The sequence below is a fragment of the Tachypleus tridentatus genome, chromosome 10 (assembly GCF_004210375.1).
Source record: "Tachypleus tridentatus isolate NWPU-2018 chromosome 10, ASM421037v1, whole genome shotgun sequence".
In the NCBI taxonomy this organism is placed as follows: Eukaryota; Metazoa; Arthropoda; class Merostomata; order Xiphosura; family Limulidae; genus Tachypleus; species Tachypleus tridentatus.
Genome location: NC_134834.1, coordinates 185,174,843 through 185,196,043, shown reverse-complemented (window position 1 = coordinate 185,196,043; position 21,201 = coordinate 185,174,843). Strand labels below are relative to the sequence as shown.

At 34.0% G+C, this 21,201-nt stretch overlaps 1 protein-coding gene across 1 annotated transcript in view; it reads left to right on the top strand.

The window, feature by feature from the left end:
- Positions 1 to 9,487: 9,487 nt before the first annotated feature.
- Positions 9,488 to 21,201, top strand: part of LOC143231113 (endoribonuclease Dicer-like) — a 33,993-nt gene continuing 22,279 nt past the window's right edge. The window contains 5 exon segments of the mRNA XM_076465718.1: positions 9,488 to 9,819; positions 10,636 to 10,734; positions 13,305 to 13,467; positions 18,602 to 19,989; positions 20,866 to 21,017. Coding sequence (XP_076321833.1) covers positions 10,636 to 10,734; positions 13,305 to 13,467; positions 18,602 to 19,989; positions 20,866 to 21,017 — 1,802 coding nt within the window. The 5' untranslated portion in view covers positions 9,488 to 9,819.

The following is a 21,201-nucleotide window of genomic DNA, read 5'->3' as shown; positions in this document are numbered from 1 at the left end:
CCATTCAATCTCATATTATACAATCTGCTCCTGAGCCCATCTATTCCAAATAGGGATCTACCTGAAACTTTTCAAGAACTGACTCAGATCCTCTTTACTGTTCTCTTGAATATTGGGGAATGATCTACTTGACTTCATTCATAAGGCCCCATGTACTAGGCTAAAACCTCTACCCATTGTAATAAAATAGATATCATGAGAAGACATTGCCAATATCCTTTGTTCTGGTTAGAAAACACCCACAGGGACTCTAGCACTCCGATAATAATAAACTGATGGTCCTCATCTAAACTACAGGGCAATGAATATTTTATAATGGCTTGTCTTATAGTTCTGCACCATTCAAGGTGCTGCGATATGTTATTCGCATGATGGAAAATATATATATTATTGCAATATCTTTTTGAACTTACTACAGAAAACAAATAAATAAAGCAATCAACAATACCCCCTCGTGACTTTTATTCCCTCACAGCCTTAGGTGGCTGTTACGTGTATTTAACATCATACCTGACCACAGAAAGATATCACGTACCATTCTCTTAAACCTGGATGTCATATATTACTGTCAGCCCTCGATTAATCATTAAGCATAATAAACACGTGTTTAGGGCACCAGAGAGTTTTTCCCTTGCTATCATGCTTTTAACTCTTTCACTGCCACACTCAACTTTAGTCGATTTTTTTGTAATTGTCCTCATCTGCCGTGTTCGACTTCATTCTACATTATTATAAGAACGTTTTCTTTGGCTCGGTGAGTGACTAAAGTTTAAAGAAAATACTAAACTATGTATCTGAAGTAAGAAGTCACTGATTTGCGAAAGATTACTGTAAAGAGCAGTACAAAATGTTGATAAAACTTCAGGTAAAAGGTGATCGTGTGTTATTACGTCTGACCTTAAAGATGAAATATTGTTCTTAATCATTCCTTCTGTTGTTGTTATTTATAAGAAACGATAGGCAGTGAAACTGTTTTGTTTTAGCTTTTACTGCTTTATTCAGTCACATCTACAGAAAAATAAGGGTATAATATTACAGAAACATATGTCAAACGAAATAGTGACAGATGTGTACAGAGACGTGGCTAGTTTTATGTTTTTTCGGCTTCTGTTTTCATACGTTATATTTGGGCTATGGTCTCTTTTGTTTTAGTTTTATTTGCGTTAGTATGGCATTATTCATGTGTGTTTTGTAATACTTTTATAAGTGTATTTCTTACTGAAGTTTGTCTGAGCCGTAATTTTTTTGGCTTCAAACAACTTGCTGTAAAAAAATCTCTTTTGTGTGTGAGTACATGTTTTGAAATTTATCATACCAAGAAAAAATTGAGAAAGCAATGCCACCGTTCATAGATTTCATGTAACTTATAAGAGTATTTGGGCATATATGTATTCCCTTGTGATTATGTAATAATATAAACAGATTTGAAGCTGAGATTTACTTAGTGAATAAATAGCCAACAACATTTTGTCAAATATGCTATTTTTAGACACACAAATGGAGATCACAATTATACTCTCCTTACTTCTTCCTTGATTCTGTCCTGACATCATGATGTTCCAACCCGGCCCTCTGGTGGTATTTTTTATGAGACGAACGAACAATCCGAGACAGAAACACAGAGGCAACGACGAGAAACTTTTAGGTGTAATTCAACTATTTTGCGACTATAAATTCAAATCAGTATGTGTTCTATTACATTTCTGAAAAGCTGGGAAAACAACTGGCTGATTGGAGCACTCCAAAGGCGATAATTCGACCTTTTAGGTCAAATTGCGTAAGACTTTTACTAGTAGTATAGTGTATGGATAACAACGTTAAAAATCATGTTGTCGTACATGTCGAAGTACAGTACTGTGGCACCGTGGTCATACAAAGATACTGTAAAGAACCGACAAATCAACAAAAATAAATTTAGGATTGTCTGAAAAAGTGCATGAATTGAACAAGTTCAAGTGAACAAGGTTAGTACTGAGTACTAGGCTTAACGTTAGTGGCCTCAGTTGTAATGTATTAGCATTAGGCCTAACGCTAGTGTTGTTATGTGACAATAACGTTAGGCCTAAATACTAGTTTAGTGTAAGTACAGTGGAAACGCTACTGTAACTTGGAATAATAAAGTGGACTATTTCCAATTTAAGGCCGTCGTTTTGAATTTCCCTTCGCATCTAGGCATGTAGTTAAAGTTTCAGAAACATGCCTATTTTGTTGATATATTGTTTATTGGCTCATATAAAGTCTCCAGGTCAAAACTAAGCTTAGAGTTGAGGTTACAACTAATTCTTCAAATATTTGATTAGGATTAAGGTACTTATCCTAGGCCTAACCAACTATTTAGTTGTTCAATGTGCAGTACAGTTTACAATTGATTATGTTATGTATGTGTACCAGTACAGAATGCTCACTGTGTATATAGGCTACTACAGTACGTGTTATTGATCACAAATTGTTTTGGAATACTTCTTCGCTCACAATGAATATGCATATCACCACTAACATTTCTTCTTGCATGCAGCTACCATAGCAACAACCTTAATGAAACTTTTGCAATGACTGAAAACTAGTTCTCCCAAAATGGATTGAAGCCAGTTTCGAATCGATTCGAGACTGGTCTCGAATGGTTTTAAACTAATCAGAATCCAGCAAATCAATAAAAGGTATTTGTGGATTCATGTTTGTGTGCTGATTGACCTAGATCCTTGGATAACTTTCTGACAATCTTTGTCTAAATGTAGACTTAGAGTTTAGTATGTTTGACCATCTTACCAACGTTTTTCTTTATGAATTTCAGTGTTTTTTCTAATCAGTATAACTATATGATCCATATTCTTTTGTGTTTTTTTTGTTTCTTAATTTTTCAGAGTGCAAGATGAAACGTGTTCAATTAAGTAGTGCACAAAAGAGAAAACTGACAAAAAAGAACCAATAAAAGGCTAGATTTAGTGGTCAAGACTAGAAAGCTGACTAATTTTTTTCACTCAACTTACACAACATGATCTTCCAAATCAAAATCCGTCTTCCCCTTCAGAAGTCACTTATACTGCATCTGACTCTGACAAGATTGAAGTGGAATCAAGCTCCACACCTACAAATACCACTTTGTCCACTTCAAGGTCAGAACATCATGATGACGTTGAGGTGTCACAGGCTGGCTCAACTGTCACAAGTCTCACAACTGATCTCACTTTGCCTCTAAATTTTCCTGATATCTCTAGTGTTAATGTTGATGCAAGTGGCCTTACAAGACAGTCTGAGTTGAAATAATTGCTGAAAATGAAAATCTATTGGACTATGGTAAAATGCTTCAAGCTACAAAAGATGAAAAAACTAAAGCAAAAGATCCAAGGTTGTGGCTCGATTTCTCTGCTGATGATGTGGCTTATTGGATTGCTTGTGGACTCACTGAATGTCAACACCACAATGGGCCATTTGGCAAATCTTGCCAGATTTTTAATAGTGGCAAATCAATGAGATACTGTTCGCAAAAACTTTTCTTTGGGGTAAAAGCCAATGGTGAGCAATACAAGAGAGAGTGGTTATTGTATTCACCATCAACAGGGTCAGTTTACAGCTTTGTTTGTAATATTTTTGCCCCTAAATTTTCCTCGCATTTTGTTGAAAGAGAAGGGTTCAGTGACTGGCGAAATACTATTGTAATTGATCATCATGAAAGAAGCACTACTCATTGAGACTCATTGATAACATACTTAACTCACAGACAAGGTTTAGGCTTGCGACAAAAGTTGGAAAAACAAATTAAAAAAGAGTGCAATTACTGGGAACATGTCTTGGAGCGTGTAATAGCTGTTATTCGTACTTTAGCTGAAGCTGTCCTGGCTTTTCGAGGAACAGATGAAAAATTTGGTTTATCGCAGAATGGGAATTTTTCAGGGCTGCTTGAGCTCATACGTCAATTTGATCCATTTTTAGTTGGGCACATTTCGAAATATGGAAATTTTGGAAAAGGAAATCCTTCTTACTTGTCCTAAACCACCTGTAAAGAACTCATTAATTCAATGGCTCAGAAAGTTCTTGCGTTCATTGTTGATGAAGTAAATTATTCTGGTTATTTTAGCTTGTCAGGTGACTCGACGCCAGACCTATCACGTATAGATTAGTTAAGTGTTGCACTTCGATACTTAAAAGATGGGCACCCTATTAAACGCTTTTTAACCTTTCTGGAATTGAAAAGCCATACAGGTGAGGAAATGGCAAACCAGGTATTGCGGTACTTACGTGAAATTTTCAAACTTAATTTTCCAAAATGTAGGGGTCAGTCTTACGACAATGCTGCTAAAATGTCTGGGCGTTATGAGTGGATGCAGCAAAATATTTTAGAAGAAAATAAGTTTGCCATATATGTACCCTGTACAGCCCATTCACTAAATCTGGTAGGACGAAGTGCTGTTGACTACTGTCAAGTGGCAGTTAATTTTTTTCTCCACAATGCATTTGATCTATACATTTTTTTCAGCCTCAACCAGTCAGTGGAAAATTCTTAAAGCTTGTCTTGGAAATGAAAGTGTGTTAAAATCCCTCTCTGATACCAGATGGGAAACACATGGTATGGCAACAACAGCGGTTTTGAAGTCTTTCCTTAAGATTTTGGAAGCTTTAGAATGTCTAGTTGAAGATCAATCACAGAAGGGAAACACTAAGAGAGAAACAGACAATATTACAAATAAGATGCAAGAGTTAGAATTTGTTTTCTTGTTGATCATGTGAGATGAGATTTTGCAAAAGTTTTATAAAATAAGTCAAGTTTTGCAAAATGAGGATGTGAACTTAAAAACACGTGCAGATCTGTACGGGCCATTAGCTGACTAATTACGCACTTTAAGGAATGACTTTGAAAGATTTAAAGCAGTTGCAAAGGAAATACTACCAGAGTTGATTACAATGCAGCTCAAACTCGCAAACGTGTCAGAAAGAAGGTACTCAATGACGGAGATGCACAAGAAATAGATCTAAATACCAGAGATAAATTTCCTATCACCACCACCTACAGAATTGTTGACAAACTAGAAATCCGGATGAGAAGAGGAGGAGAGGTATACAAAAAATAGCAAATAGATTTTTCTTTCCTAAGTGATGTGTCAAATGATGTCACTTCATCTCTTGAAACTGAAAGGTGCTCTCAGTGTTCCCAAAAGCTAATTGATGCTTACTCAGAGGACTTGGACATTAATCTATCTGCCGAGTTTCAGCAGTTTCACTCGTATCTGCGCCATAAGTTCAGTGCAACAAAAACTGTAAAAACCATATTCAGTCACGCTGAAGTTTATAAAATAATTTCAGAAGAAAAAAATTGAGTGTGCTTTTCCAAACCTAGACGTTACATTGCGTGTATTTTTAACATTAATGGTCACAAATTGCACAGCTGAGCGTTCATTTTCTCAACTGAAGCATATTAGAAATCCCAACAGAACAACTATGCTACATGACAGGCTAGATGCCTTGTCTCTGCTAAGTACAGAAGCAGATTTGTTACGCCAAATTAGTTTTGAGGACTTGATTAAAGACTTTGCAATTCAAAAATCTAGAAGAAAACTTTTAAAAATTTAAATAAATAATATACTTACAGGGTTCTAAGTTCAAAGTGAAAATTGTTAACATCACAGTGAGACTTTTTTGAATAAAAGGATTTTGAGTAAATTTTTCATTTTTGTTAACATCAAAGTTAAAATTTTTGTTTGTTTTTTGAATTTCGCACAAAGCTACTCGAGGGTTATCTGTGCTAGCAGTCCCTAATTTAGCAGTGTAAGACTAGATGGAAGGCAGCTAGTCATCACCGCCAACTCTTGGGCTACTGTTTTACCAACGAATAGTGGGATTGACCGTCACATTATAATGCCCCCACAGCTGAAAGGGCAAGCATGTTTGGCGCGACGGGGATACGAACCTGCGACCCTCAGATTACGAGTCGCACGCCTTAACATGCTTGGCCATGCCAGGCCGTTAGAATTTTTAACATCAAAGTGAAAATTGTTAACTCAGAGTGAAAAAAAATATACAGTAAAAATAATTATTTTTAATTATCATTAATCAAAGAAGTGATCTCCCTCGTTATTTCAAAATAAAAGGCCTCAGTCATTGCTTGATTTTGATCCATGTCCAATCTGTTAAATAAATAAGATAATAATTTAGCAGTGTAAGACTAGAGGGAAGGCAGCTAGTCATCACCACCCACCGCCAACTCTTGGGCTACTCTTTTACCAACGAATAGTGGGATTGATCGTAAATTATAACGTCCCCACTGCTGAAAGGAGGAGCATGTTTGGTGCGACCGCGATTCGAACCCGCGACCCTCGGATTACGAGTCGAACGCCTTAACACGCATGGCCATGCCAGGCCCCAGGATATTGTTAGTATACTGTATCCACGTTAATTTGATATCGTAAGTTAATCCTAAAAATTTAGCAGAAGTAGCAGTCCGTAAAAGTGATCCGTTCATGTGTAACTTTGGTGGATCTTTTTTCAATTTATTTAATTTGGTGAATAATATTACTTGGGTTTTCGGAATATTTATTTTTGTTCTATATTTCTGGCAGTATTCATCTAAATTATTCAGGACTAGTTGGATGTTTGTTGCTGCAATGGAAGGAGTAGGGGCTACTTTTACAGACCGCTACATCGTCAGCAAATTGTGATGTAAAACCTAAATTTAGGTCCGACAGTGGCATATTACTCACATACATGAAAAATAAGATAGGGATAACTACCCCTCCTTGTGGGACTACTGCCTCAGGTGAATAGGACCCTGAGTGGGCCCCATTTACATCTACTTTGCACTTTATATTGTCCAGAAAGTTAGATAGCCAGCGAATAATTCCCTGGGGTAAATCCGTTTCCGTTAACCGGTACCGTAATCCGTTATGTCACCCTGTGTCAGATGCTTTCTTAATGTCGAGAAAGCAAGCTACATTGCATTCGTTTTTGTTAAAGCTGTTTGTAATTGTTTCTGTTAATCTGATTTGGTGGTCTGTAGTTTGTCTATATTTTCTAAATCCGTTTTGAATTTCGGGTAATTCTGAATTTACTTCTAAGTATATAGATAGTCGGTTACTAATTATTCTTTCTAAAATTTCACCGATGCAGCTGGTTAGGTTAATTGGGCGGTAATTGTTTGGTTTATTTGCTGGCTTTCCTTCTTTCTGGAATATTAATATTACTGCTTCCTTCCAAGAAACAGGGATATACCCGGCTAATAATGATAAGTTAAATAAAGCTGTTAGGTGTTCATATGGTTTTGTTCTGTTCAATGAAGTTATTGACTTTATTATAGAAGTATCTGTTCATGTCAGGTTCATGGTGTGTTTTGAACGTGTTTTGTAGATGGTATTTAAATATCCGTTTTTTTAGGTTAGTGTAAGCTGTTTTGCCATGTAATTCGAGTGGTGGGTACTCTTTGTTTTTCCTGTGTTAGTATATCTTTTCAAGTGTGTCCAGAAATGCTTTGGATCTGTTTTGGGATTTAATTGTGAGCAGAACCTATTATAGCACAGAAAAGAAATAAAAGAAAAATTAAAATTCCCGCGTCATTAAAGCAGAAGAAACACGTATATGTTTGCATATCACAGATACACCCTTATGCAAATTAATTGAAACAAGGCGGAAAATAACGATTTTTTCAGTTTTTTGCATTTTATTTCTGAGAATCCAAAAATTACTCACAAATTAATACATGATATGACCTCCTTTATTTTTCAGAAGATCATTAATCCGCTTTGGCATCGAGTCCACGAGTTGACTGCAATCTTTACTAAGTTTTGGATCGCGGTACCACACCTCAATTATGGCCTCAATTAGCTTATCTTTCGTAGTACAATCTTTTCCCCGAAGTCTTTCTTTACAAATCGCCCAAAGATATTCAATAGCATTTAAGTCCGGGGTGTTTCCAGGCCAGTCCTGCACCTTTATTCGCGTTGTAGTAATAAAATTTTTCACAAGTTTTGATTGGTGGCACGGAGCCAGATCTTGCTGATATATCTGGAAATATCTTTCAATTTTGAAACGACTCTTTTCTGTAAAGCTTCGATGTACTGTGGTCCTCGCATCATACCTTCTACGATATGTAAGCCTCCAATGCCATAGTAGCTGAAATAGCCCCAAAACATCTTCAAGGGATATTTTACGAACTGATTGATGTGAGATTCTCGAAGTTTCTCACCAGGAGATCTGCGAACATGCAGACTTCTTTGACCCTGTACGAAGAAATGACTCTCGTCACTGAATAACACCTTCCTCCATTCTTCTTGCGTCCAGTTCTTTTATTTCAGACCCCATTGATACCGTTTTTTCTTCATTGAGTTGGTAAGAAGTTGTTTTTTGACTGGTCTCCTTGCCTTTCTAACGCAATTTCGAATGATGTAATATTCCTCAAAATTTCGTCATATATCCCAAAAATAGATCGACCGTACTGCAAAACACAGCTAATGACGCCGTCTGTGTGAAAAAATGACTATTAAAGGAAATCAGCGGGTCCAGCGAGCCTACACCGACCGCCATGCCGAAAATATTGTGAAATGACCATTTGTTTCAATTAATTTGCACAAGGGTGTACATAGATTTAGTTTGTACATGGCATCTTCCTACAATGTAATTGGTTAATGATAAATTGATAATAAACAAATTGTAATGCAATCTTAATCACCTATAACCGTAACACACTTTATTTAGTATATGCAACTAACAAGTCCATCAGTGAGTCAACTGTAAGTTTATGCACTTACTATGCTAAAATCCACGGCTCGATTTCCTGTGGTGGACACTCGCAAATAGCCCAGTTTGTAAGTTTATTCTAAAAATAAACAAAAACAACATAACTAATAAGGTTTTTTTTTTTTACAATAGCCACTGGTACAGTTATGATAAAGTAGTTTGTATGAGGGACATCAGTGACGATTACCCCTTTTGTCTGACACGCTGTTCACACACATACACCAATTTTAGTAGACATGTTTTTGGGCCCACTCTGTCCACGGTCTAAGTTCCTACACCTCGTTGGATCCTCGTGATAAGCTCTTACTATCTCTATTAAGGAAGGTTGAACTCTCGGTTTGAAACAATTTTGTACAACTTCTGAATAAGTGCTAAGTAATATTACAAATTAAATAATTCGTTTCTAATGTTCTGCCAGTGAAGTATAGTTTCATAAAAACTGTGCTCGAGGCAATTCTTATAATCAAGTAAAAGAAGTAGGGAAAATATCTCCATAATTATAGCGAGTTATGTTGTTACTAAACCAGCTTTAAACCCATTTAATACTACTGTATTAAACTTTAGAAGGAAAAACAACAGTAATTGATTATTGAGAAAGAAGAGTATGGTTGTATTTGAAAATGAAAGTATGCGAGAGAAAGGTATATAAAATTAATAACTTAGTGGTGTTGTGGCAGTACGTAAGGTATATAATAAAGTCAATAACTTGGTGTTGTGGCAGTACGTAACGTATATAAAGTCAATAGCTTAGTGGTGTTGTGGCATTGCGTAACGTATATAAAGTTGATAACGTAGTGGTGTTGTGGCATTGCGTAACGTATATAAAGTTGATAACGTAGTGGTGTTGTGGCAGTACGTAAGGTATATAAAGTTAATAACTTAGTGGTGTTGTGACAGTACGTTTTGTTTTTTTTAACATCTACCATCGTTTGAAATATTTCTATCCACAACCTTTTCACATATTAGCATGTGGGAAGTGTACGCATGTGTTATTGTTAATTGAATTTTCCAAAGCAGTTGATTTCGGTTTGGGTTTTGGAAATCATATTTATATGATGCAATTCCATTTTCGGATTAGAGTTTAAAGTTTTCACTAAGGCAAGTAATTAAGGTTATAAAATTTTTATATATATATATTTTAGAACGGATAATTTGAATTCTTATAAACGTGCGTATGCATAATCAGTATACTATTTCAGTATTTGTTCGTTAAGCCTAAGTAACTAACTCAAGTAGTAAAGTGTGTAGAATAATGTAAGTGAGAGCAAACCATCATTTCGATGTTACAATGTGTATGACCCACAAGCTATACATGCTTAGCGGCACGTGGTAAAGTAACCCAAATTGATGATGAAAAGAACATTTTTAAGTTAGACGTAAGAAAGCACCACATAAAACGTTTTATACTGTGTTTCCAGCATTGGAGTTGTTTCATTTGTTTGAAAGGTTTTATGAATCACATTATAATAACGTAGCCTCAGTTTATTTTATTATTATTAAAGGTTCCATTTTGATGTTTTGAATTAGTAACGCCAGTGGTAGATAATATTAACATGTTCAAATGGTTCGTTTCACCTAGTCTAGCACTAACACTGTAACAGTAACAGACTGAACTTAAAAATTGGACATGTACTTGTACTATATGTTATAGCTTAAGAAATTTCAGTTTATGTTTGGACAGTTTTGATGACTATATAAAAAATTATGACACCCCTTTCTTGGTGATAATGATAGTAATAACATTAAATATGAGCTGTTTTAATAGAATGGTGTGAAACAGGTACAGTATCTTGTTGATGTAACTCTGATGAAAATCAGTTTCTATATTTAAGGAAGAAATAAACATTGAATATTTGTAGTGAGTTTGCAAATTTGTTACATTCAAAATTTGTTAAACTAATAGTTTTGTATTAGATGGATAACAAAGCAAGCGAGGCAGTTCCTAGCAAATACCGCCGATATTTCCATACAGAAAATGTCCATACTAAAACCTTCACTCCAAGGGAGTATCAGGTATGTTGATAAAAAAAACAAGGTGAAATTATAGTGTATCTTAAATGTAGAATGCTCATTATATAAAATAATTACTTTTTAGTCCAAATGTAAAGTACCATCAGAACTCTGTGATATATATATTTTTAATTAACTTAAAAACTAACAGTATCCAATAGATTTACAAAATTTTACTGGTAACAAAAAACTCATAATTTTCTAAACACTTTTTTTATAGTAAACATTTGTGTTTTATATGGTGATAAAAGCAATAGATGTTATGAGTTCAAACATAACTGTTTAGTTATTTCTAAAAAACACACAAAAGATCAAACTTAAAGCCAGCACTTATTCAAATATTTATCATCCTTAAACTTAAATTTCATTTACCACAACTAAAACCAACCACTTCCAAACGCCACACACCCTGTTAGAAAATTAAATTTGTCTTGGCTAAAGATTAATTCTACCCTGCCAATATTTATAAGTGCATCAACTGTCCTTCCACTCTTACAATTAAGTACAAAATAGTAGATGATATGTAAGCACTTGGAGCTAAGCTATTTAATTGTAACTAGATTAACTGATCTGTTTTTAAAAAAAATAATCAGAATTTATCTCTGTGGTTACTACTATTTTCAATTATTGTGACAGCTGATTACTTGAAGACCCAAAGTTATATATTTTTGAGCTTGCTGACAAGGAAGGTAATTGGCTGGCAGTACCTGATGTTAAATTCTGGCTATTTAAGTGTTGAATAAAGTGTAAATTTACTTGTTTGTTTTTTACATTGTTTTTTGCTTTTAATGTAGAATTGTGTATCTGTAGTTTTTAATGTTGTATGAGCACATGTGCTTCTAGGGGAGGTATTTTTTTGGTTTTTTTTCTTCCCCCAAATCTGAAATTAATAACTGTATCATAGTGGTATAGGGATTACCCTCCCCATTTGTTTTATTAGGAATTAATTATTCTTTAATGTATAACTAGGCATGATTTAGGGGAATGGCTTGGGGAGTAACAAACCCCCCCCCAATCAATTTTTTTCAGAAATTAATAATTGTAAAGGTATTATTTAATGTTGTATAAGTAGACGCAAGTAAAAGAGGTATCAACATATTTTTTTTTTTTTTTCAGAAATCAATAAGAAAAGCAGTCAGTCATTATTACTACCAGATAGCAAAAAACAAAAATAAATGTTTGATGCCAGGCTTTTAACATAATATAATGTTTAGGGATAACAAGGGACCTGTTAGTCCATCTTGGCTGTCCCATCCTCTAAACTAAACTAAAACTATCAAATAAATAAACTAAATTAACAGCTTTGAAAACTGTTGAAATGAAAGTTTAAATATAGTTAGATGGAACAAAAATTAAACTATTGTGTAACAGTATAATAAACATATATACAGCTTTTTTTTTTATAGTTTCTGTAAACATTCAGTTCCTTTCCTTTACAAACTGTGAAAGTATTTATGTATTAAGTCGTACCTGTTTCAAAGATACAGAAATTGCCTTCAGTTAGAAGACATCAGATAATTTGAGACATGGTAAACTTATAGTTTAGAAACTGTTTGAATTGGTGTGAATATCATCAGGTTTTATGTCATAATAATGCAATGGTTTATACAAATTTATTAATAACTTTTGATCAAAGCAAGTTAGCTACGTAGATCAAAGCCAATGCCTTATGAGTACATTAAATTAGTTATATTAATTACTAATTCATCAGCTGGGTTCATTAAGGAAACAGAAGGACACTGTTATATAATGTTCCTTTTTTTTGTTACCAAATTCCTGATTATCTCGTTAAATTCTAAATGTGTGATCCGTTTTGTTGAAGGTAATCATTAACCCTTATTTAACTGATGACACGCTTGTATCTTTGAATTAAAAGTTAAACAAAATATAGAATTTTGCTGTATTTTAGAGTTGTCTTTTATCCCCCTTCACGGGAAGAAAATTATAAAACAAGGTAGCCCTTGTACGTTGATAGACAATGTCCAGTTACTATACCAAAAATAACCTTAAACGAGCTAGTCAGTTCTGGTTAATGCAAGCCAAATGTGTATACATTAGTGGAAATGTACTTGATTTCAGGGTGGTCTTGAGTAAAAATCAGTAAACCAAAGAGCTTTTTTACTAAAACAATGTAATTGAACAGCCAACACCAGATGATGAAAGCTGAAACTTTATTTACAAAGTAGAAATGTGACCTGTTTTATGGTCTTTTTCTGATCCTTCCCCTCAGGCAAAAATCCTAAAACACTATAGACAGTTTCTAGTTAACCAGCTAATTGTGGATGATGGGTGCTAAAAATACACTTAAGAACACACAGTGGATCATCTTTATAGTAAGATATTTGAATGTAATATATCTGACAGGGTTTGGCTACATAAGGATGTTTAGGGTGGTCCTAAATTCACACGAGAAGCTATGATGTATACATTTTAATTGATAATGAAAAGTCATATTAAAAAAAGAAATACATGAAAACTATCATTGACTGTGTCTGTTGTAAAGTGTGGTTCCAGTAACATTCTATGGTCATCTCTAAGACCACGTTCACGTGTATATATATAATTCATTCCAGGTGGAGCTTCTTGATGCAGCTCGCCAAAGAAATACGATTGCCTGTTTGGGAACTGGAACAGGAAAAACATTCATAGCTGTCATGCTAATTAAGGAACTCGCTCATGAAGTGCGGAAACCTTATGATGAGGGTGGAAAAAGGACATTTTTCGTGGTGCCTACAGGTGAAATGTATTTACACTTTGGGCCTTTAGAGATTAGTTGGGAGAAAGAAAAAAAAAAAAAATCACCATAAGCTGAACTCTGTGATGAGACAAAGCCATTTTTTTCACCCTAAATTAGAATATGTTGAAATCTGATAAAATGTAAAGATTTGTGATGTTTCACTCAATCCACATTGTTATATAACTACACAAAATTGTATATTTAGTTGCTAAGATATGCTCTTTCTAAAAGTTCTTTTGAAAGAAAAAGCCTTCTCTAGCAGTGTTACTTTGAGTGTCTGCCCTTTTTCAATAGTTTAAATAAGTTAATAATCTGGTTTTGCATTTTTAACAATATTCCCACAATTTAACAAAACTTTAAATTTGTTAATAGAATTTTAGAAAATTTCACAGCAATTTATTTAAAACTTAAATAAAAATAAATCATATTTAAACATTGAATTTTGTGTAAAATATAGAAATGTAACATTTTATATAAGCATGAAATGACATATAAACTGTACTCTGAAAACTGAGTATGATTGTACAGCATTGTATGAATATTTGAATATTACAATTTAAAATATTTGCAGAATAAAAACATTTTTGTTAAAATGTAACATCTACACAGAGAAAATAACATGCATCAGTATAGCTTGCATTTAGTAGGCCTTACACCAGTACATGTAATTATTTTTTGAATGTTTCTTTTCATTTTCTTTTTGGAACCATATAGACCTGTGAAACTATACATACTGTAATTCTATATGTACTGGGTGGACCTTCATGTAATTCTATAAACTCTTACTAAACACTGTGATAAGCATTTTTGTTTTGAAAAAATCAGATTTATGAATAAAGTAAGATGACTAAGGGTTTGTATGTGAATTTTTTTTAGTCATATTTGAGTGAAAAATTATTTTAATGAGAGGAATAAGAAACTTCTTTTAATCATAATTTTTTTTCATATTTTACCTGTATAGTCTCTAAAATCTTTGAATATAATTATTAGTAGAACATTGTACTTATTTCCACTCTGACACTAACTATAGTAAAATACTACATACAGTGAAATAAGATGTTGAAAATTTTGAGGTTTCTAAATATTTCTATTTGAAATTAAAAATGTATATTAAAATTTGAATTAAATTACTTTCTATCAGTGTATTTTGGTAAACTTTGTAAGTGTATTGTCATACATTGATAAGAAATTATTCAATTAAATTTTGAATATACAGTTACGACAGAAAGTGTTTGTACCCTGCATCGTGAGTAGTTTTTTTCCTCATAACTTAAAAAGTATTATTATTAGGATAATGAAAGTATGGTGTATTATAAATATCATACTAACACATACCTACATAACATTTGATGTAAATTGAATGACAAATAAGCTGTTTATTAACAAATAACCAAACATAGGAGGGGCAGAAAGTGTTCATGCATCTACTTTAATGGTCAGTTGTGTAGCCTTTCAGGTGAATTACTTGGTGCAGTCTCTCCTCATAGCCCTCCCTGATCATTTGACAGAACTCGACTGGTATTTTCTTCCATTCTTTTTACAGAAGGCTTCCAACTCTTGCAAGTTTTTCGGATGACGCTGGTGAACCCTGGTCTTCAACTCATACCAAACGTTTTCAATAGGGTTGAGATCGGGTGACTGCGATGGCCACTCCAGAACGCTTATATGGTTCCTCTGCAACCAGGATTGCACATATTTTGATGTGTGCTTAGAGTCATTGTCGTGTTGAAAAATCCAATGACACACAAGCTGCAAGTTCAGAGCATCATTCTTGATATAAGTGCCTTGTATATCAACATACTCTTTTTTTTTTTCATGATGCCAGCGACACAATGAAGGTTACCTACACCAGGAAATCTGAAGGAACCCCATAGCATGATCGAGCTACCTCCATGTTTAACTGTAGGGATGGTGTTCTTTGGAAGATTTCATTCCCCCTTCTCATGGAAAATACAGCAAACATCATTGTGGCCGAAAAGCTTGATTTTAGTCTCGTCTGACCAAAGAATACTCTTCCAATAGGTAAAGGGTTTATCTACATGCTTTCTTGCATACCCCAATCGTGCTTCTAAATGAACAGGCTTTAAAATATGAAGTTCTACGAAGACAGCATGCTTGAACCCAGAAGAGTGTAACATGCTTGTAACTGTAGAGGTGCTTACTTCAACCCCAGTCTCCCTTACCAGTTTCTGCATGTTATTACGTGTTAAACGAGAATTCCTACTAACTTCTCTGAGAACCTTCCTCTTGGTTCTCTCTGGAATTTTGGTGAGGCATTTGGAACAAGGAAGGTTAGCAGTTGATCCTGTAAGCTTAAACTTGGCAATTATGCTTTGAACAGTAGATTTCGGCACATTAAGTTGTGTAGCAATACCGGAAAGAGACACACGAGACTTGTATTTTACAATAATTCGTTTTTTTAAATCACTGGACAGTTGTTTCTTGTTCGCCATGATGACCAAGCAGATAATGATGGAGACAGTGCTAAATTGCTGAAGTACATGCTTTTGCTGGCTAAATTCCAATAATTATGAACCTAGTGTCTAGTTCTGGAATGGTATAATGTAGTTTATTTGCCAAAGTAAACAAAATTTTACAGGAATATCAGTTTTTTCACACGTTCTAAACTGTATGAACACTTTCTGCTCCTCCTATGTTTGGTTATTTGTTTATAAACAGTTTATTTGTTGTTTAATTTACATAAAAATCTATATAAATGTGTGTTAGTATAATATTTATAATATACTTCTATTAGCCTACTCATGATACTTCTTAAGTTATGAGCAACAAACCACTCAGGATGCAGGGGTATGAACACTTTCTGTTGTAACTGTAATCTGCAATATGCATACTACAGATTGGTCAAAGTGATGGAGTTAATTGTCTAGAGTTAATGAAGTGTAATGTTCTTGAGTGAGGAAATGTGTCAAACTTTGTACGTCCGTAATTAATCATCACAGATGTATGAAGTTTGAGACACATCATCAGACGTATCAAGTCTGAAACACACAATCTCAGAAGTATCAAGTTTGAAACGCGTCATACAGTTTACTGTCTTGTACATTTTTTTCTGTATTCAAGGCAGAGTAATCTTGAAGTAATATACATCTATCAAGATTTTTAATTCCTTGGAAGTTTGATTTGAACATTGATTCATAATTTTTGAGGATATTAAATTTAAGATGCATGTGGGAATATATTATTCTCAAGGCACTATGGAGAAAATGAAAACTGCTGGAAAATATATTGTGATTTGAAATCAGAGAACACTGGTAATTAGTTATTTGTTTTTTACTGCTCAGGCATATAAAGGACATGCAGTGTTCATTATTTGTAAAAGTTTAACCCCAGAATTATAATGGAGTCCATATGGACTCCCGTTCGCTACTTTTTAAATATCTTTTTTTCTGGACCTTATATGATAGTTGATTTGTCTAGTCATAACTTTGTTGGGTACAAATTCTATGTTAACGTGTGAGTCATGCATGCATGCATGATAAAAATGGGAACCAAAATACTGTAGATATTGTAGTTAACCCCACTGATTATTGTTGAGGGTTTTATATGTATTTTATATAGGAATCAAGTTATTTCACCCAGTAGTTTTTTGTTTCTTTTTATTAAATACTATTTGTTGTAATGTAGAAAAGCATATGGTTACCAAAAGTGATGTAGTTTGTGGGCTTAGCTGTAGTGATTTCTGTAAAAACAAGTTGATATCTTTTAAGTTTAGTTCATCCATAGATTTGTTAAAATAACAGTAGGTATGGCAAAGTGATAAATTATTTTTGGCAGTGCACTATTAGAAAAATAATTTTTTCTTGGAATGTAAACAATTTGCATATTGGGAAAAAATTACCTAAATCTATAGTGCTATCCAGTACAGAAGCAATATTGCTATTCTCTTTTTTTGTTTATTCAAGTCCTTTAATAATAATGATAATAACAAGTGGAAGTGTCTAGTTTCTATGTAAAATTTATTGGTAAGTTGTTGTAAACATACTTAAAGAATAAATAGTAAAAGTGATGTTATCATGGTTACGTAAGGCTCGTTTATGCTGGACCCAATGATGCAGGTGGCATCATCAAATGCTAGTCCACATCACACATAAATTGGAAACATTCCAGTTGGGCATAGTAGAGATGAATTGCCCCATTACAAAATGAGCTGTGTTTTATAACTAGAGCTCTAATCTTCACAACAGTAGTAGCCTACAGTAGAATTGATGTTTTTTAACAAACTAGAACTAACATAATTTTATTGTTTTATATATATATATATATAACCTGCTATACTTTCACTGTGGTTTCCTTCCAGTGGCACATAGGTATGTTTGTGGACTTCTACTGCTAGTATGACAGTTAGTCTATGGACTTAAAATGCTAAAATTGGGGATCTGATTTGCCTCAGTGGGCTCAGCAGATAGCCCAGTGTGGCTTTGCTATAAGAAAAACACACTCTACTGCTAGAAATCTGATTTCAATACCTGTAGTGGGCAGAGGAGAGAGAACCCTTTTTGTATCTTTGTGCTTAACTATAAACAACAATAATTGTTTGTGAACAGATTTGATCATTTCTAATCACTTTTAAAGTACTTTAAACTGCAAAAGTATTGTCATGTTGTTGTAGTTAATAATATAATCACCACATTTAATATTTTTTAGTTCTTTTGAAGTGCTCAATAAGAAAAAAAAATATGGACAAGTTTTGTTTAGCAAAGTGAATATTTTTTTGAAGTGACGTTGCTTCTGTTATTAATTGCTGGTGTGGATGTTTCTATTTGGCTCTAGTAGTTGTAAACTATTTACATGCATTGTTTGTGTTGAGGGTCACTGAGTCTTGAGAGCCTAATCACTTGGTTTCTGAGGGTCAGCTTCCAGTGTAGAGAAACACATGGGTTGCTATAACAATTTGTGGTTACAAGGAAGACAGGTTATCAACAACATTAAAGAGCCGTACATGTCTGTGTAGAAAGAGAGAGCAGGACACGTAACCTTGAGTTCAGTCATGTTTCTTGTCAGCAGATTATACTGAGTTAGGTATTATAACAATAATTTGAATGATAGCCAAGAATATTATTATTAGTTTGTTTTGAGGCATTCAAAAATAAAATGTGTTGTGTTTTTTTATAGTGCCATTAGTGCTACAACAGAAAGAAAAGATACAAGATTACACAGACCTTGCTATTGGTTTCTTCTTTGGTGATGTGAAAGTGGATTTATGGTGCGCAGAAGACTGGAAAACAAATTTTAGAAAGTACAACGTGTTGGTGATGACTCCAGATATTCTGAAAACCATATTGTTTCATGGCTTTTTGCCACTGTCAAAAATAAACCTGCTTATTATTGATGAATGTCATAGAGCAGTAAAAAACCATTCTTATAGAGAAATCATGCTTTGTTTTGACATGTACCCTCAGGAAAGCCAGCCTAGAGTACTTGGTTTGACTGCTTCAATATTGAATAACAAGTGTAAACCTAATCAGTTAGAAAGCAAAATAAAAAATTTAGAGCTGACCTTAAGAAGTAAAGCAGAAACAGCAAGTGACCTTACCTACCTGACCAAATATGGAAACAAACCAAAAGAGGAAGTTGTAGTTTACAAACCATTCAAGTTTTCACAGGACAATGAAATGCTTGGACTACTAGAACATGCCTTGTCCTTCATTGTTGGTGCAAATATAAGTATCAGAGATGAGTTTACTGACCTCCCACATCCTTGTTGTATGCCTACAAGATATTTAAATGAAATTTGTAACGTGATTGTGAATCTAGGACCCTGGTGTGGAAAAAAGGCTGCAGAAATATATATTGCTGAAATAGATAACAAAATTGAGCATTTGTGCTCGGACGACCACCGTAATTTCTTAATAATGACCAGAACTGTGCTTGAAGTAGTTTCTCGTCAGTGTGAAGGTACGTGCATTGGGAGTGATGGTAAGAAACTGGATGTATTAGAGAGTGCACCTCATAAACTGAGAAAGCTTTTAGAGATTCTCTCTAGGTACCAACTTACTTCGAAGGCAGATTGTGACAGCGACAGAACTAACAATGTGTCTGGTTTGGAAACTGTTAACAAGTCAACTGATGAACCTGAATATCTTTGTGGAATTATTTTTGTTAGACAGCGCAGTATTGCTCACTTACTCAGCATGTGGCTGGCAGAGGTGAGCCGATTGTATCCTGAGTACAGCTTTATAGTTCCTGATTTTGTAACTGGCCATAACATGGTTAAAATGTATGAAGCTGATTCAATGGCAGTTTGTCGTCAGGGAGAAATCCTGAAAAGGTTCAGAGATCGTGAGTGTAACCTCCTTGTAGCAACAGCTGTGATTGAGGAAGGGATGGATGTCCCTAAATGTAACTTGGTTGTGAGATTTGATGAGCCTCCAGATTATCGTTCGTACATCCAGTCAAAAGGTCGTGCAAGGGCGCCCAATTCTTCATTTAAACTCATGGTGTCAAGTCAACTGAAGAGTCAGTTTCTAGAGACACTTCATGATTTTCATAGTATCGAACAGGTATGTTTAGTGTCACATTATATTTTTAATACTTTTTCCACACGTGGAACTAACCAAGTGTTATGAAAGCTCAAAAAACTGTTTAATAAAGTAGCTTTGATATTAATTTTCAAGACAGTGTTAACACAATCTGTAATGATATTTCTGAAGAGTTAAAAATATGAAATATCATGGACTTCTTTCATGTAAATTGGGTTAGATAAGAACTTTATTTCGTTTATTGTTAACCAGTAAATGTTTCTTTCATCAAAATTCAGAAGTGGTTTTTTTTTACCCCTGTACTTAACTGTCTTGTAAACATCACTAATGAAGACAATGGTTTTGTTTCTTGTTATTTTATTCTTAAAAAAGTTAGGTTCAGTTAAAACAAGTCTGATGCAGGAATTTTCATGGTTAGATGTAAAGTTTAATTTGGTTTATGACAAAATATTTGTATGTATCCTAACATTGTGTTTTTGATTTAACAATTCATAGAAGGTGCTCGTGGTTTATTTCTCAGATATATTACTTCAACATTACTAAATTGATTTTGCTCTAATTATTGTAATTATAAACTTATGCAAATTTGCATCATGTTAGAGTTTTAACATTGTAATTTCACACAAATAGTTTATACAGTTTAAGAAGATGATGTTTGTGTGATAAGTAATGAGTGATGGAATATTTACTCGAATGAAAACAGTACGTTTAGTGAACAAGTCTCTGATAGCATAAGATGAAACAGTATTTTTGGTAACATTTTAGGTTATCAAATATCACCACAAGTGTTACTGAAACTGTGTAGTTAGGGTTTTGATAAAACTTCTTGTATTATACCAAACCAGAATCAGTTTCTGTATCGAGATCTTTAAAGTGGTTTTATATTATTTTCAATAGCTTATACTGAGTAAGTGCCATGGAAGAGAAAGTCCTGATGGAGAGGAGGTAGATGAACGGGTTGTGAACAGTGTGAAAGAGCCATACATGCCTGTGAAGAAAGAGGGATCAGCATATGTAACATTGAGTTCAGCCATTTCTCTTGTCAACAGGTTAGACAACAGTATGCCATTTAATTATTAGTGTTAGTAATGCTCAAATTGCTAGCTGTTCTTGACATGTGTAAATTAATGAGGAATGAAATCCATTTCTATTCTGTGATTGTAATTGACCATAGCAAGACCACATGTGATTGAAGTACTGTTGTTATTAAAATAAATGGTTATCATGTTTTGT